At 28.5% G+C, this 19,290-nt stretch overlaps 1 protein-coding gene across 1 annotated transcript; it reads right to left on the bottom strand.

The window, feature by feature from the left end:
* Positions 1 to 16,580: 16,580 nt before the first annotated feature.
* Positions 16,581 to 18,769, bottom strand: LOC149060145 (KRAB domain-containing protein 2-like). Its single transcript, XM_089216391.1, has 3 exons — positions 18,527 to 18,769; positions 16,941 to 18,150; positions 16,581 to 16,874 (listed from the first exon to the last, which is right to left on the bottom strand). Exons 1-3 carry the CDS (start codon positions 18,703 to 18,705, stop codon positions 16,581 to 16,583), a joined length of 1,683 nt encoding a protein of 560 aa, XP_089072517.1. The 5' UTR covers positions 18,706 to 18,769.
* Between the last annotated feature and the right edge of the window lie 521 nt (positions 18,770 to 19,290).

The raw sequence follows: 19,290 nt of genomic DNA, 5'->3' as shown, positions 1-19,290 counted from the left end.
AATAAATCCAAAACATTATTAAAAACAAAAAAATTAATTGTTTATTAATAAATCATGTTAAATTTTGTATTATTTAAACTGACAAACTGTTTTAATTAAATCTATGATTTGTTTATTTAACATTGGTCGTTCGGAGAGATTTAAGAAATAACTAAGAAAAAAAATTAAAATTAAATATTAAAACGAATGAAGTTTATAGCTTCCAAGTGATTTTTGTGGAACTAATTCCAACCAAAAGATTCTGATAATTTTTTTTTAAATCTCTTGGGAGATAAACCACATTGATCAATGCTATAAAATAAAAGTTATAGGTAAATACCTCACATTTTAAGAATTATAAAATACATTGAACCATGCTCAAAATGTTCAAATATACTCAATCCCAAGTAACAATCGCCAATGTATAAGGTTAATAAATATTGGTTTTTGATTGAAATTTAATTATTAAAAATTAAATATTGTATGATTGTAAGATAATATTAAAAAAATAAATATTCTAAATAAAATCAAAAATGTATAACTAATAATCATTAAAAATACAACATTATTCAATTAAGTTAATTTAATCTTAATAAACATTAAAATTAAATAATTAACTAAGATTATATTTTGATGAGGAAAATAATATTTATTCTTATAATTTTATAATATTTCAAATAAATCCCGACAATTATATCGTAATTTACAATACATATAATGTCGAATTTATTGTTGAACATAATATTTTATAAATACATGGGTTTATTTACCAAATCATGATTATCGTATATATAATATATAATACTTGATTATAATATGAAAGGCGGATGAGGCGGACTATATAGGATCTGTAATAATGGACCTATATATTATTAGGTGGGTATCTGCCGTCTGAGTTTCTGTGACTCATCGCGTAGTGATAATATAATAATTGTGTATTAATTATTAAATATTTGCATCAACTATATATTTTCACACCCGCTATGTTATTACATATAATAATATGTAATATTAATAATTATAATAATAATATTAATAAATTTAATAATAATTATTATTATTATTTAATATTATATATTAAATATATTTATAACCTAACCTAACCTAACCTAACCTATATTGTTTAGTTTCGAAGGGGAAATGACCCTCCACTTCCGGGGGTATGTGGAAACAGACTAAGAGTGTATATAATATATTGTATGATGCTATTAGTCTATTTCTACATACCCCCGGAAGTGGAGGGTCATTTTCCCTTCGATATTAAACAATTTAACACATCAATTCTATAGTGCACGTACCACTGATCAGGTTGCCACTTTCAAATTTTTGCGGAAATGAATATCTCAGAAGTTTTTGGGCAGGGAAGTATAGCGAGCGCGGGGGAGTCGGAAACGGCCGGTTAGGTCCCAGTTCAAAAAATCATATAAAATCAGGGTTTTAACTTAAAGTTATGAAAGGGGTATGAGTACATTACTCGTTACCTCCACTATCATCTCTTATTGTTTTTGAGAACAACAGTACAAATAACGGCCGTAATTTGGACTTGTTGTCATCGAAATTTTAACTTCCGTGACTTACGTTTGTTATCAACTAATCCTATAGAACATGACCCGGGGAGCATTTTTGATCCTCAGGTAGGGTGTCGAGAAATCGATATTTACGGATAAAAAATTTATTTTTGACCCATATGTTCTGAACATGGTGGTGGGATTGAGCACGGAAGTTTTTGGGCGGGGAAGATTAGTGGGCGCGGAGGAATCGTAAACTCTGTAAAATTTGACTATCAGGAGGTGATAGTGATGGCCATTATCACTAATCACCAATTTATGACTGTATTGATAAGTGAACAAATAAATTAGAAACAAATATTAATAGGTAAATATTTAATTTTCAGACCAAAGATTTATACACAGAGTACCAGACAACAATTCAATACTTAACAATGCCATTCTCTATTACCGATGATATCCAATATAAAATTTTCAAAAAAACCATCAACAACCTTAAAAATAAAAACATAATTCAATCAGTTCAACAATCCTCTGAAAAAGCTTTTAAACATTTAATAAATTTAAATAATACAGACATAATACATTTAAAAAAAACATGCATGCTATACAATAGAATAATAAATATGGATACAGTAAAAAAATCAATAATAGGTAGAAACATCAATAATAATAACACTTTAAATTTACAATTAATGAAAAAAAAAATGCTTTTTATAAAAAATATATTAAACGAACTAACTATACAAAAATTTAATATTCAATCTTCAAATCTCACGGTATTGTATAAAAATAAACTAAATTCATATAAAAATAATTTAAAGCTTCTAACAGAATACAACGCCCACCAATCTTTCCCTGGCAATTTAATAAAAAAAAAAAAAATAAATATAAACCTAATGACACCTCAACCAACTCCAGAACGCATTACTCAAATTAAAGACACCCCGAAACGCTTGGTCCAACCATGCCACAAATTTTATAAAAGGTAATGAACTATAGGTAATTATCTGGCACACCCAAGTCGTAGTTGCTGTAATTTTATTGTTTTTTTTCAGGTCTATGCGAAGCGATGTAATGGGGATGCTGGGAAGGCTGGAGCTTTCTGAAAATAAAAAATTATAGATGTTACTAAAAGAAAATAAAACTAACCAATTATAGCATATACCTTAAACATTTTAATTATTTAGTTATTACGATTTCCACGCATATAGTATATTACCTTCTAATTTGTTTATCTTTTCTTCAGCCTGTTTGCTTTGTTGTATAGTTGCAGGTCCTGGCGCATATATTTTCCAAAATGGCAGCCTCCGTACACGTATGAATCATTCTTGCAGATGGATGTGATTGTGTCTACATATATTGAGTACAACATATAAGTGTAATGTTCCACACTACCCAAGGGGTCTTACACATAAGCGCGTTTTTTTTAAAGTGGTATCACCAACAGTCATAATCCACTGACAATTAGTTAGATATACGCCGCGTTAGGAGGACACATAAAGTGTTTAAAATACAACAAAAACAACGATTACTTAAAAAAATAATTTTCTACCCTTACCTTAGCCACTCTATAATAAAATATATAATACTGAAATATTACACTTAGTTGGCCAAACAAAACTAATGTATAATGTTATGCAGAAACATCTGTCTTGTTGTAATATATCACACCATTAAAATGTACTGAGAATCCGAACGAGTAAAGGTAAGTATCAAGTACTGATTCTTCTGATGCACAATGATCATAAACTAGAAATTTAAAAAAATTAATATCATTTGAAAAGAATTTTTTAGGTGTTAATATTTTCACACCTACAATGTATTACCACAATTTAATAATTTATTTAGTAAGATTATTTGAGTTGGAATTGTACTATCACCACTTCACGTTAGTATGGTTCTCCTCTTGAAGCCGATAAAGTCACAGCTTCTAGGCAGATAAGTATCAAGTAAGTATCATCATAAATGAGATTAATAAGACATTACTTTGACGTCGGCGTGGATAATCATGTGTAAAATAATATGACACCATTAAAATGGACGAGTAAATCCGAACGAGTAATGGTAAGTATCAAGTAAGTATTGTCAGGTAAGTATGTGATTTACGATCAAAAATATAATTTAATTAACATAATATAAATGAAGTTAGTAAGACATTACGTTGACGTCGGCGTGGCGCGTGGATACTGGACACGGCTTAAGATATTTGATAATAAGAAGTACGGGGCCACTCGTTGCAGTGTGACCGTAGAGAGGGAATATTGTGTTGTTGGCTAGCCACAAGACAGACGATACCATGGTAACAACTGATAGGACGTATATTGATAATGTATATTAAAATATTTTTATGATAACAGTGTTATTGTTCTTATTAAATATTAAATTTTAATTTATAATGAATAATAATTATTGTAATGTTTGCATTAAAAAATTTAATAACCGATCGACATTTATGTGCCATTTGGCAAGCAATCATCGCGGACCATTTCCTCTTGTCAATGTCACAAAAAATGTTGATGTACACACCTATACAAATAATTATAAAAATAATGTACTTACTAAGAAATATACCTAAATGTTTTTTTTTGCTATTTTGTAGAGTCCATCGCTACAAGTCCCATCATTGTAAAAAGGTGTGATGCAGAGGCTACATCCAGTGATAAGTGTTCCATCAATGGTGACCGCTACCATTGCAGTATATGCCAAAAAAAGTACAAAAAACTAGGTTGGTTCCAAAAACATATAACAACACATTCCCCCCATAAGATAAATAGTTGTGAAATATGCAATAAAAGACTATCATCACAAAAATCAGTTAAATGACATAGACAAATACACAACATACGCAGGAAGAGGTATAAATGCAAGACATGTAAACATTGTTTTCTTCAAAAAAGTGATCTCAATTATCACCAAAAAACCATGCATATGAAACAGGAGTTAAGTAAATGTCTTCATTGTACCAAAACATATGCTACTGAAAAACAATTAAAAATACACAATATTCATGTTCATTCACACTTAAAACCTTATAAATGTTCATTGTGTGATCTATCATTTGGGATGTCAATAGCACTATTCCGACATCGTCGAAAAGTAATGTATTGCATGTATATAAAAAAACACATTTATATTAAAACATTTTTGTTTTCAGGTACACAAGTATAATTGAGACACCAACTGCCATAAAGAATGTTGATGTACGCGCTTATACAAGCAATTTGAAAAGTACTTACTAACACATTATACTTGCTATTTTATAAAGTCCATCGCTTCAAGACACATTATTGAAAACAGTTGTGATGCAGAGTCTTACACCGAGAAAACAAGGATCATCATAATAATTCAAACGGAACAGCAGTCACTGCCTCCGTACACGTGTGAATCATTGTTGCAGTTGGAGATGATTGAGTCTTCAGATATTGAGTACACCAAATAAGTGTAATGTTCCACACTACCCAAGGGGTCTTACACATAAGCGCGTTTTTTTTTATAAAGGTGGTTTCGCCGAGAGCCCTAGTCCACCGTATAATGCAAAGTAAGATGTATAATTATGTATAATTATAATAATGTTGTATAAACAATTAACAAAAATATAAACATATAATATAAACTATATCATTGTTGTGTAGGGCAAGACCTCATTATTTAAAAATCACGTCTCCACCTGATTAATACAATCCTGAAACAGAAATTATTATAAAAAAATTTTATTTAAATGTTATATTTTGTTACTCAAGCGTTAATAAATTACCTTTTTTCTATGCCGAAACAATGTGATCGACATACCAAAAAAAAGGCCGCATTCTGGGCAGCGAAATTTCTTTAGATTTAAATGTACAGATTGGTGATGGTTATTTAAAAGCTTTTTGGTTGAATAATATTTATCGCACCTCTCGCATTTATATGAAGTTACGTCATTATGATACGTGTTCAAATGGTACTTCAAATCGGATTTATAAAAGTAACTATTGTTGCAATTTCGAAATTTATATGTCTTTCTTTGTTCCTTGTGGGTTTCTAAGTGGCGCGATAATGTAGATTTGCTTGATAGCACCTTATCTCATGTAGGACAATTATATTTTTTGAAATGTGTATCCAAATGTCTAGTACACCACACTTCCCTTTTAAAATTTCTACTACAACCAGGATATGTGCACTTGTAAATATGTGTATCTGTAACATAGAATGTATCAGTATCAGTATGGGAGGTGTATTTACTCTCTACTGTAATATAAAAATATTATGTAAAAATCATCCATACCTACTCCTTAAATCAGTATCACTATCTTCTGTATCTTCTGTATCTTGATTTTGTTCACCCATACTCTCTACTGTAATATAAAAATATTATGTAAAAATATTCAAATCAAGAAACCTCATTTGTAGGACATTGTAAATCCAATAAAAAAAGTTGGGGGCACTTTTACCCATTTTGACCAAAATGGGAGGGTTTTCCATTACAATGGACATTATGACTCAGTGAAAAAATATTATATGAGAATAAAATTATTAAGTTTGGAAATAAATTGTAATTGATTAATTCAAATAGACACATCAAGTACAAAATATTGGAAACATATTTTTCATTATAACAAAAAACATAACAACAGCATTTATAAATTAATAATAAAGTAATTTTTTTATAATATCCCTTAAAAAAAACCAAAACATTTTTTAAAAATAAAATATAACTGAATAATATTGAAAAAGTAGTACTAAATACAATTTTACATAAAAAATATATTTAAAACATAATTATTTCTCATATTGTAATATTGCATTTATAAAAACAAAAACAAATTTTTAAAATCATAAATATCTGAACAACGAACAAATTAATAAATATAATATAATACATTGAAATTTATCAAATTAAAAAAAATATATATATACTTTATAACAATAGCATTAAAATCTTCCATTAAATGTTCAAGTTCTTCAATTGGAAAAATATCAAAGTACAAATTAATTATTAAAAGTTTTTAATTTTTCACTTATTACAATTAGATTACCATTTTCAACTTGAGCATCGAGTTCATTTCCATTTTCATCATCACTATCTAAAGCATCCAATTCTGAATCGTAACCATTTAGCATTTCAACAATATCATAATCTTTTAGTATTTTACTCATTTTAAATCTTTTCCAAAAAAATTATAATTCAGAATTCAAGACGTCTTGTGTAGAATTTAATTTCTGTTTTCTTGCGTTATGAAAAATATAAATAAATCTAAAAATAACCGGTAAACATAATTCGATAACAAACCTGAACGTTGTACGTTAGTGATAATAACACAACACTTTGGTCATAATGTCCATTTCAATGGACATTGAATACACAGCTGTTTTTTCTTATTACCGCGCATATTACTTCTTATCAAATAATTTTAAATCGTTGACAATACACTTATTAATTGTTTAAAATTTTTTCCAGTGTTACCAGATCTCACAAATAAATCAAAAAAAAAATCCGAAATTGATTATATCAGTGTATTATCAATAAACATGTATACCCGGATATTTTTTTTAATAAATCATTTAAAAATTGTATTTTAATACATGTTATCATTATAAAAAGTAATTTTATATATACTTAAGAATATTCTAAGAAATATTGATCAAGTTTCACAGCGTTATATATTACATAGCATTTATGATAATTAGTTCAAATACATGTCCATTGCAATGGTCAAGGGGACTGAAAGGGATATTTTTTAAAAAGTATTTAGGTACCAAATTAATTTCATCAAAAAAATATTGATATTTCAAATAAATTCTAAAAAATAAACTACTTGACTTAGATAAATCTTTTTACCATCAAAATTATTTTTATAATCAGATTCATAAATTAGCTATTTTGAATTTATCTAAAAAAATTTAAATCAAATTTAAAATTTTTTATTTTCAGTACTAAAAAATTTACATAAAAATAAATCAATTTTACATATAGCTCTAGAGTCTTTAAATGATAAATAAAAAAAAAGTTAAAAATATTATATATTATGTTATATATATATACAGGGTGTAACAGAAAGAACTGACTAAAAATAAAATAAAAAATATACTAATTAAACCTATGACAAAAATTGTTAATATTATATATTATAATATTATTTAATGATTAAATAATTTAAGAAATATTCTCATTTCAGAAAATTCCCAAAAATCATATTTTTTAAAAAGTATTTAGGTACCAAATTAATTTTATCAAAAAAATACTGATATTTCAAATAAATTCTAAAAAATAAACTACTTGACTTAGATAAATCTTTTTACCATCAAAATTACTTTTATAATCAGATTCATAAATTAGCCATTTTGAATTTATCTAATTTTTATTTTCAGTACTAAAAAATTTACATAAAAATAAATAAATTTTACATATAGCTCTAGAGTCTTTTAATGATAAATAAATAAAAAAGTTAAAAATATTAATTAGAACAAAAGTTATTCAAAAAGTCAGTTCCTTCTGTTACACCTTGTATATTGATCATAGTTGTAAATTCACAACTAGGCTTGTTCTTCTGAGAGGATAATGGGAATGAATAATACATGAGTGGTTTCCCCTAAAGTACACAATTATAATGAAGCTCTAAATTTTTTTTATTATATCCCCAAATACATTTTATAAAAAAATTTTTAATATTCCATAAAAGTGATAAATGGTAATATTAATTTATTTGTAACTACCTCTGATTTTTTCATGTTCAGGTAAATAACGCCTAAGTTTTTTTTCAACTTTAAAAAATACAACTTATTATATGGTACTTAAATTACCCAAAGTATTTTGGTTATACCTCCTTGCCACCTATAGGCTATATTATTGTTGCACCATTGGTATTAATATGAATATTGTTATTTAATTACAATTCAATCGGGTATTAATATTACATTTCAATGTTTGTAAAACATTATTTTCATGGAAATTAAATATAGCCGTAACATTCAGAAATATTGGATATAGGTTAAATAAAAATTCAGAGAATATTTTTTGAATTTAAACTTTTATTTAATATTAAAAATTACCAAAGAGATAACATTGATTTTTGGTTCATTTAATGGAAAACAAATGGATTGCAAATGAAAATCTGATTAAAATAAAATATCATTTCAATGTTGAACATTGGAAAATGAATATTTATTTAATATTTGTTCAATGTTTATATGTTATTTGGGATGGTGTCTTCAAAGGATTGAAAGGAAGTCACAGCACCAAATGATTCCGTAAATACATCCGTCACAACAGCTTTCAGTTTCCGATTCGTTTTTGTTGTCCTCTTCTCCTGAATACCACACAACCTGAGGTGGAACGTCGGTGGCCTGCGGCTGCTCTAGTTGTAGCTCCTGATTGTCCGGTGCCGTAGGCTGCTGTTTTGCGTCCACTCCGTCCTGTTTGACTTCGTCCGCTGGACATTGACTGGCCTTTAGGGTGGCGTCAACGACGATGGGACAGCTAACATTCGGCCACAAGTCACACTTCATCATGCGGGGTTGTACACTCGGCGACGATAGTGACCGGAAATGCTTATGTTGACCATTGCCTGACCAGCGATGAGTTTTGGCTGTTATATCGTTCTCAATATGCTGCTGCTTAATCTCCTCTTCCTCAGACAGCAGTTCGGTTTTGGTTGGTACCGCCACATTCCTAATGATTTTCATTTCCACCATCGATTTGACGTGATTGTTCTCCGATGAAGTCGACATATTTATTTTCGTTGGTAAAAAAAAAACTGTACTTATCGATAACGATCACGCGCACGTCTTGCTCACTCGGATGTAATTCGTCTACTGACGCCTGACGACATCTCCGGATGTCGGGTCGTGTGACTGCAACATGAGTTGGTACAGTTATACGACAATCATCGTCAAGGGTAACCTACACGACGTGTGGTCAGATTAAAAAGGCAGCCCGACCACGTCAGTCTATATATTATTATGACAACAAAACATTTTCAAATATGTGCCTAAACAATTTATTTACCGGTCTCGAGATCAGAGATTGGATTAGATATAGTCTATATAATGCATTATGTAACTGGATACTCGTATTTTTATATACATTTGTTAAAAATCAAATTATAATATTTCTATTCATGAGTTAAATATTTAAAACATTTTTCATGTTACCTAGTCAATAAATTTGATTTTTTTTATGTTTGCGAATTTAGACACTTTATTGTTTACGCTCAGTTAATATCGCATTTGCATTTGTGCAATCTGCCAATCTCCAAGAATAACATAAAATAAAAATGCAAATATTGTACGAGTGTACCTGCTGTAATCAATCCTAGCAATAATGTATTTCGACAGAAACAAATAGCTTAATTTATTTTCTAACAAAGATCAGTGGCATGTTTATGGCGTGTGGCTCTAGGTACCTACACAATATAAAGTAATGATCCATTTCCATTAATTTAACAACTTGTTTAATATTTAATAATAGTAAGACAGCTTGTGACGTAGTGGTCTCCTACAATACCAAAAATAATCTGTCTAATAGTTTGTAATAACATTTTTAAGTTTTAAAACGAATCTTATCTTATTTTTTTTTATAAAACTCGAGCCCCTTCAGAATTTGGGTGGTTATTAGTGGTTTTTCGCAGTAAAAATATTCTTCTGAATTACTGTAGTACATGTCTTTTCAGATAAATTTTGGACAAAGTTGTTTTCTGTAGGTTATATTACATACTCTTTAAAAACTATATATAATACTAACATTATGGCACTGGATAACACGTCATGTAGGATGTTTTTTTATAAATTTCAATTTGCTTATTTTTAACTAATATGTGTATATAAATGTACTTTAAATTCTATGTCAATAAATATATGATAGACAGAATTAAGAGATAAGATGAATCCATACACGCTCGAACGCACATGGCACACATAACAGTCTTTACCATATATTAATTTATATATATATATATATATATACATATATACATATTAGTCGTATTTTCATTATATATCGATATACAGTAAAACCTCTTTTTAACAAACCTTCTTTTTCTTTCCTACTGATTACGAAAATGTATTAATTCTGATATCTGGATCAGTGGCGTACAGAACATTTTTCAGATCTGAGGCAAACTATACAATTTAACGCCTATCCTACAACCATCCGGTTTAAAAAATTATATACCTATATTTATATGGTATTTAAAATGTTCCTACGATCAAACTAGTGCCTAGTTGGCCAGTTGCACACTTAGTGTATTTATTTGTACCGTAGCACACAGTAAATAAGAGTAGATAAATCCATTTTTTTTCTACAATATAAGTTAAAAAGTATGTTCCTACAAATAAATATTGTTGTAGTGTTTTTTTAATAATTTCTTCTACTAAAAATCAATAGGAAATTTAATAGATGCCGTCAATGTTGATCAAGTTAGCTATTTTTTAACTCGTTAGATAAGTTAGGTTAAACATTTAAATTAAATTTAAAGTTTAAAATTACCTTTATTTTGTTTCAACTTGTAAATAAGCTACAAGTTAGTTAAAAGATAAAAGTAACTTAACTAAGTTAAAAATCAGTTCATTTTTTTTTCATAGAAATTAGAAATTAAAAATTATAGGTGTTTATATCTTTTTTAGTTTTTTTAAACCTAACAAATTACATTTTTAAATAAATATCAATGACAAAATCACAAATACGAAAAAATAATTTTCGACGACACGTGACACATTCGTCAGACTATTTGCTTACGACGTGATACCCGCATGTGTTGTCTCTGTCTTACAAGTGCATTATATAGTAAATTTTACGTTCAGCAGAACACGTGTAGCTCCGTTTGCTTAAGAATTAGAGTGAATTGACCTCTTATAAAATTTAAAGGTATGATTGTTATCTAGTCAACCTCATATGCTTTTTAATATATTTAAATTTTAAAGGAAGTTATGAGTATTTTAAGATGCACAAAAAATTCACAGTTTTAAAATACTCATAACAATAATCTTACTAACTAAATTATTAAATTGTGGTAATACACTGTAGGTGTGAAAATATTAACACCTAAAAAATTATTTTCAATTGATGTTAATTTTTTTAAATTTCTAGTTTATGATCATTGTGCATCAAAAGAATCTGTGCCAGGACCTAGTAGAGGTGTTGTCCCAGCTGAACCGGTCATAAATTATGGTAAGATGATTTTTATAAACATTTATATGATATAATACTTTATATAATACTTATAGAAGGTATATACTATATTATATTAATTACTCCTATAATTTTAATAACTAAATAATTAATACCGGTTTGTTTCTACATTTTAGAGTATCTTAGCATCCAGTTTAATGTTTACAGAAACGGTGGATTAGGGCTCTTGGCGATACCACCTTGATAAAAAAAATGCGCATTTGAATTGTACATCTGTTCTATTGTTTACAATGTTATCTACTTGGTTTGGAATAATTTTGGTAGATTTCATGCATATAAAATATAATTTATGTATAATCTCATTAATTGTCAGTGGATTAGGGCTATTGGCGATACCACTTTAAAAAAAACGCACCACGTGCAATGGCCCCACACCAGGGCGGTGTGGAACGATTGCAAAAAACTTGTACACTGCCAATTTGGAAAATATATGCGCCAGGACCTAGTAGAGTGGTTGTCTCGGCTGAACAATTATTTTTTTAAGTGATCGCATTAAATCATAGATAATTTGAACTCTTATAAATATTATAATTTCTATTTTTTATTTTACAGCATAAAATGCAATTAACTGTGGATTAGGGCTCTAGGCGATACCACCTTGATAAAAAAAAACGCGCTTATGTGTAAGACCACTTGGGTAGTGTGGAACATTACACTTATATGTTGTACTCAATATATGAAGACTCAATCACATCCATCTGCAAGAATGATTCATACGTGTACGGAGGCTGCCATTTTGAAAAATATATGCAATTTCATTTCAAGTAACATTAATAATTATAACATTATAACATTAATAATTTAATATAATATAATTAGATCTTATTTAACACTTAAGTTCCTCATAAGTTCCTAATTTTGTGATTAATTATTAAATTATTTATATTCTAAGCTTATTGCAAATAAGCCTATTATACAAGGCTCCTGATATAGGTAGTCTGCTATCCAAAATGATGACCTGAAATGAAGAATGAATTATGCTAACAGATAGGTAAATAAAAAAAAATAGTATTTTATGGATAATGTTCCTGTATGTATTTTTTTATAGGTGAAATTTCATTATAAAATTGTAATGTTGAACCAGAAAATGTTACTGTTGATGAAGGAGATTTTGAAGTTGATGTTTGAATATAATTTTGTAAATTTTGATTGTGATGATTTTTAATTAATTCTTGAATTTTGTTTACTGAAAATGTCGAGTTTCGTTTTGATTTTGGAAGTTTTGATAACAACTTATAATTTAATTAATATTCATAATATGAATCATAATAATATTATCATTGTGTGAAAGTGGAAAAAAATTTTAAATTATTCAGTACATCGGTTCTTATTGATCTGAAATGAAAAAAAATAATTAAATTAGGTCTTAATAAAATAAATCTTTGCCATTAACTGAAGTATATAGGTACCTTTTATAAAAGGTTTTCACGTTTTGTTTTATACGCTCTGGTGCATCTTTTATTTCAGTTGTTTGGCTTGTCGATTGATTTACCGGTGTTGTTGGGGGTGTTAGAAATGGGTTTGATTTCATTTTTATGTTCTGCGGAAAGCTGCTGTTTATTAAATATTTAGTTAATGTATTTATTTGTTTTTTGTAAGAGATAATATTATTGTTATAACAATTTTGCAGATCGGAAGCAGGGATTTGATAATTTTGTAAAGTTAATTGGTTAAGAATATAATTTATGTAATTTATTTTTTTTTTCATTTTTTCAAAGTTAAGGGTAATTTTATTTATAATATTATTTTTTATTTTTTGTAATTTAGTTTCGTTCATGTATAGTATGTCATTTAATATTTGAGATGTTTTTTTTAATTGAATTATATCTGTGTTTGATGTGTCTATTAACTGATGAAATGCAGATTTATTGTGTTTTTTTAATGAATTAATTATATTTTTTTTCCTTAATGTTTTTATTGTATTTTTTAGAGATTTTAAATTTAATTGTGTATCATAGTTTAAAGAGTAGTATGTGGAGAAATTTAATAAATTGGCGTACAGTTGTTTGGTCTGAAAAAATAATATATTATGTACAAATATTTGTTATATGTATTAATAATATATTTTTATTTTTACATTTTGGAATTGATTTCTAAGTAGCAAACCGATTACTACTGTCTCCATATATGAATATTTGTCACACATTAACGGGTGCATATAATATTTAATGAGATGATCGCCCACATCAATCATTATAACATCTTGGGTCTCAAATCTGTATAACAAAGAACAGTTTATTAAATGTAATATAATTTTATTCAAACATGTTATAATAATAACGCTCACTGCAGTTCATGGTATTCAAAACTATATATTTGTTTGTCAATTTTATACAACATTTTTTGAAATTCATATTGTATTGTATCAAAAACATATTCTCCATGTTGCGTGAAGGCATTTTTTAAATCTCTGTTATATCTTTTGTTGAATTTATTCAATAAATTTAATTTGCAAATTATTTTGTACTGATTTATAATATCTTTTATTAAATTTATTCCTGTTTCAGCATTCCTAATAACACAGAAATATGAGGTTTTATATATGAATATACATTATAAAATAAAGTACTGTATGAAGAAAAACATTAAGGCTTACAAATTGACATCAACCACAGAACCAAACGGAAATTGAACAATTCTATTGATATGGATCTTCTCCTCATTTACCTCATCCATTAATATAAGCTTATACAATTCCGATGATGGATTAATGAGTTGTAGGTTCCAAGGGTCTGACATTTTCAAGTCGATTGGGAGGTAGTTATCACAGGATGTTTCAAAGCCATATTTAGAATCCCTGCAAATACATTGAATACCTGAAAATTTATGTACATCTGCTGAACCAGTAAATATGTGTAATCAAGATAGTAATAATTTAATTTTATCATGTACGCCAATATTTATTATATCTCCCAATTCTCATTTGACCCATAACTCAACAGCATCATCTTCTGGACCTAGAAAGTCAGTTAGATTAGCTGAACGTGTAGATTCGTTTGATTCAGTTCCATCATCCTTTGTACAATCCGTGGAACCTCCGAAAATTATTTCTACTTCTTCAAACAAAAAAATACAAAAGATGACTTTTAAGTGGTCAAATAATTTCAAGTATCCTGTAGATATACCTTCTAATGTGTTTAAAAATAAACCAGATAATGTATTGGCTCCTATTGAATATTTTTCTTTATTTTTTAAGCCAGAAATATTTAATATAATTGTAGAAAATACGAATTTGTATGTAAGTCAAAAATCTATACCCATCGACACCGATGTAAATGAAATAAAACATTTTATTGGAATACAATTAATCATGGGTATTGTTTCTATGCCAGCATATACAGATTATTGGTCAATAAATTTTAGATACAATAAGATTGCTGATGTGATGAACTTGAAAAGATTTCAATTATTACGCCGAAATTTACATTTTGTAGACAATTCGTTATTAAATACCGAAGATCGTTATTATAAAGTTAGGCCAATTTTGGAACACGTAAGGAAAAATTGTTTGGAAATTGATCAAGGGTCCCAATTTTCTATAGATGAAATGATGATTCCCTATAAAGGGATTAAAGCGGGTACGAGAAGGCAATATATAAAAAATAAGCCGAAAAAATGGGGATTCAAAATGTTTGTCCGATCGGGAATAGATGGTTTTGTGTATGATTTTTTACCTTATGGCAGTGAAAATACATTCCATCGAACATCATTCACAGAATACGAAAATATGTATTTTGGTTTAGGCCAAAAAGTAATTATTGAGTTATGCAAATCTATTCCCAGTAAACCACTTAGTGTAGTATGTTTTGATAACTGGTTTACTTCCTTAGAACTTGTAACATATTTAAGAAAATCATTTGGCATTCTTAGTCTTGGCACAATTCAACAAAACCGTTTACATGGTTGTAATATTATAGCAGATAAACCACTATTAAAAAAAGGAAGAGGAAGCTATGAAACAAAATCTGACAATAAAAATAAAATTTCAGTAGTAAAATGGGCTGATAACAAATGCGTCACTATAGTTAATTCATATATTTCAACATCAGCACCTTCAGAAACTGTTAGTCGATATGATAAAAATAAAAAGGAAAGAGTTAATGTGAAATGCCCAAAAGTAATCAAGGAATACAATTCTCATATGGGTGGTGTAGATCTGGCAGACATGTTCGTTTCATTGTACCGCACAGGTATTAAATCGCACAGGTGGTATCTTGCAATTTTTTCACAGCTTCTGGACATTGGTGTCAATAACGCATGGCTTTTATATAGAAGACATTATTCACAATTGAATAATAACCAACAAGGAACCCTACAACTTAAACATTTCCGATATGAAATCGCAAAATCACTTCTAGCGCAATCAAGTATTGGTCGACCATCAAGTAACCTAATATTATCAAAACGTAAACGCAAAGCCATGCCAATAGAGGCCCCACCAAAAGAAAGTCGTTTGGATGATATAGATCATTTTCCAATTTATAATACCAAAGGACGTTGTACATACTGTACTAAAGGTCAAACGGTTTTTAGTTGTTCTAAGTGTTCATTAAGATTATGCTTAACAAAAGAAAGAAATTGTTTTTATTCATTTCACAAGGCTGAATAATGCATCAATATTGAAGACTTACTTTTTTTATTTAAATATATATGTTACCGGCAATATAGACAATTCAGGTATTTTGGAAACTACCTAGGCATTATGCATATTGCTGACCCATTTTAGGCAATATAAATAGAACATATAATTTTTAATATTATTTTACATATAACCTAGGTATTTTATAAAATACCTAGGCATTATATAAAATGCCAATTTCTTTTTAGGCAAAGTAACAAACAATTTTTCATAATATAACATATTCATAACATATTATTTTATTTTATTAAGTAATATTATTTATACATTTTACTTAAACTAATAACTACTTATTACAACATGTTGTAGAAAAATGACATTTTGAGGTGCACAAAACATTATTTTTAAGGCAAATGCACTTTTTATTTTGGCACATGGTCTTACAAATACATTTTAAAAATCCTTGGCCAGTTCCTGTGGACTGTTCCTTTGCGACTGTTCGTAATGCCACTTCTGTGTCTATTGGAACCTCGTCAATTTGTAGTAGCTTTTTCTGACATACTGTAAACTGACTTCTGGCATATAACTGCTTCAGAACTCCATCCCGAGTTCCTAATCGATAAAAACCATCACTTGTCATCTAAAAAAAATAAAATACCTTATAGTTATTAATATTAAATGCATAAATTTTAAACTTATTTATTACCTCTAAAACAATTGCCAGTATACTTCTTGCATCTAAACGTCCTTTATCTACCCCAGGAACTGGAACACGTACAGTTGAATGAATTGCCACCGGTAATAGCTTCTTATCCGACCACGCCATCATTTTTTTTGCTTGATTTTCAAGATTTTCCTTGGCTCTAGTTCGCATGACATTGGCGTTTTCGTTATTTAATTTGATAGTGGTAGCTAATTGTTGTTCTGTATCTAATGCTTCATTTTCGATGTTTTGTGGTTGTTCTGTAATTTTTTCTGTTTCTGTTACTTCATTTTCAATATTTTGTGGTTGTTCTGTGATATGTTCTGTGTCAGCTGATACTTCATTTTCGACATTTTGTGACTGTTCTGTAATTAATTCAGCTAACTGTTCTTCATTTTCTATCGTACTTATTACATCGTGTGGTAAATTTGAAGTGTTTAGACCAATTTTAATTTTGCAGCCAAATAAAGCTTCATATGGAGACATTTTAATACCAGAATGATAAGCTCGGTTTTTCATAAGCTGGATGAATCGAAGTCCTTCGCTCCAGTGTCGGTTTTTTTCATCTTGCATCCACGTTGTTAACATATTTTCAATATCTTGATTTGCACGTTCTACACTACCTTGAGATTGACTGTGCCTCGGTTTGCCATGTACTATTTTTAATTCGGGCCACATGTTTCTTAAATTAGACACTATTTGGTTTGAAAATTCTCGTCCATTATCAGACTGCAAAATAGTAGGAGCTCCAAGCAACGTAAAAATATCTATAATATTATAGGCTACCTCTTCAGCCCGTTTAAATTCGAGGGGCTTGAGAACAACAAATTTAGTGAGGTGATCCTGGTACACCATAATAAATTTAAATTTTCCATCAGGATGAGACTGGAAGTCTATTAAATCAACTTGGCATCGGGAATTAAAGTCTGGAGATATTATTGGTTTAACTACCACTCCTTTTTTCGAGCCTTTTTGTTTTTGTTGACATGGTTCACAAAAATGCAAAAATGTCTCTATATCATTACGTGTTATATTTTTATATTTATAACCAAGTTCTTTGATCATTCGATCACGCCCACCATGTCCTATTGATACATGTGTGGCTTGCAATATATCAAATAGCTCACTGGTTGGCACATAATACAGAACAACATTGTCATCTTTTACAGGGAATATAAGTTTCGTTTTTCCTTGTACAACCAGCATATCATACCTACGATAACAGAAATAAATCAATTAAAATAAATCTAAATAAAAAAATAGATGGCTGTATTTTATAAAAGTACTTTAAGCAGGGCTTCAAAGGTGCGGATTTCTATGCACTAAAAAGTATCGAAATACGCCATATAATATGCAGTAGAAAAATCATGAAAATATTTTATTTATTTAAAATTTACAAATTAATGATTTTTTAACAAATAATTAATTACTTAACGAATAAAAAAATAATTTCAAAACACCAGAAAAAAAGATGACATTGCATCAAAATCCCAGCCCCAGCCCTCGGTTAAAATAACGAGAAAACAATATATTTTTTTTTTAAATTTAAGGCCTGAATTTAAGTATTTTTTCTAATATGAATTGCTTACCTTTTGATTAAACGGAAGTCTTTAGGTTCTTTTTTCTTACGTCCAGCTTTAAGTTCTGCAATAATTTCTATCAATTCATTATATTTTTCATCAGACAAAAAACTAGTATTATTAGCCAAATTTTTACGGTTTTTATGTAGTTCGTTATAAAAATTTGACTTCATATTAATCGTATCCATAATAATGCCACACTGCTACGAGACACGAGAATGACGATAAAAGAATAAAAGTAAGAATGTTCAATTTAGTTCACACCACGACGAGACACGAAAATGACGATAAAATAATAAAAATATGTTCAATATAGTTCGTCAGAATTATTATTTTTATAGTAGGGTATGAATCTGATGCAATAAAGATTAAGATTCTTATCTTTATTGTGTCAAATCGTGGCAATCGTGCACATCACGCGGCGGCACACGCATTTACAATAAACGATAAGTAAAGTCGTTGGTGAATAGGTAAAGCGCAGATTTCGCGATACCCAATTTTGTTTATTTTGATCATATTTCCTATTCCACTTCTGGCATTATACATAATACCTAGGCAAAGCTCGTATTGTGCATATTTCCGAGTGATTTTTGGCATCCCACACAGCATTTGTCAATCAAAACAATTGTATAAATATTAAATTTGAATTGGGTTTCAAATATTTAAATTTAAAAGTTAATAAATTATTGATAACATATTTTATTTTTTACCTTTTAATCAAAACATTGTATAGTTACAAATAAATATTGGTTTAACAATATTTAATTTTTAAA

Source organism: Diuraphis noxia, unplaced genomic scaffold (genome assembly GCF_037042655.1).
Source record: "Diuraphis noxia isolate RWA-SAM2 unplaced genomic scaffold, SU_Dnox_SAM2 contig0001, whole genome shotgun sequence".
NCBI lineage: Eukaryota > Metazoa > Arthropoda > Insecta > Hemiptera > Aphididae > Diuraphis > Diuraphis noxia.
Note: the sequence above shows the minus strand (reverse complement) of the source record. Positions and strands in the feature narration are given on the sequence as shown.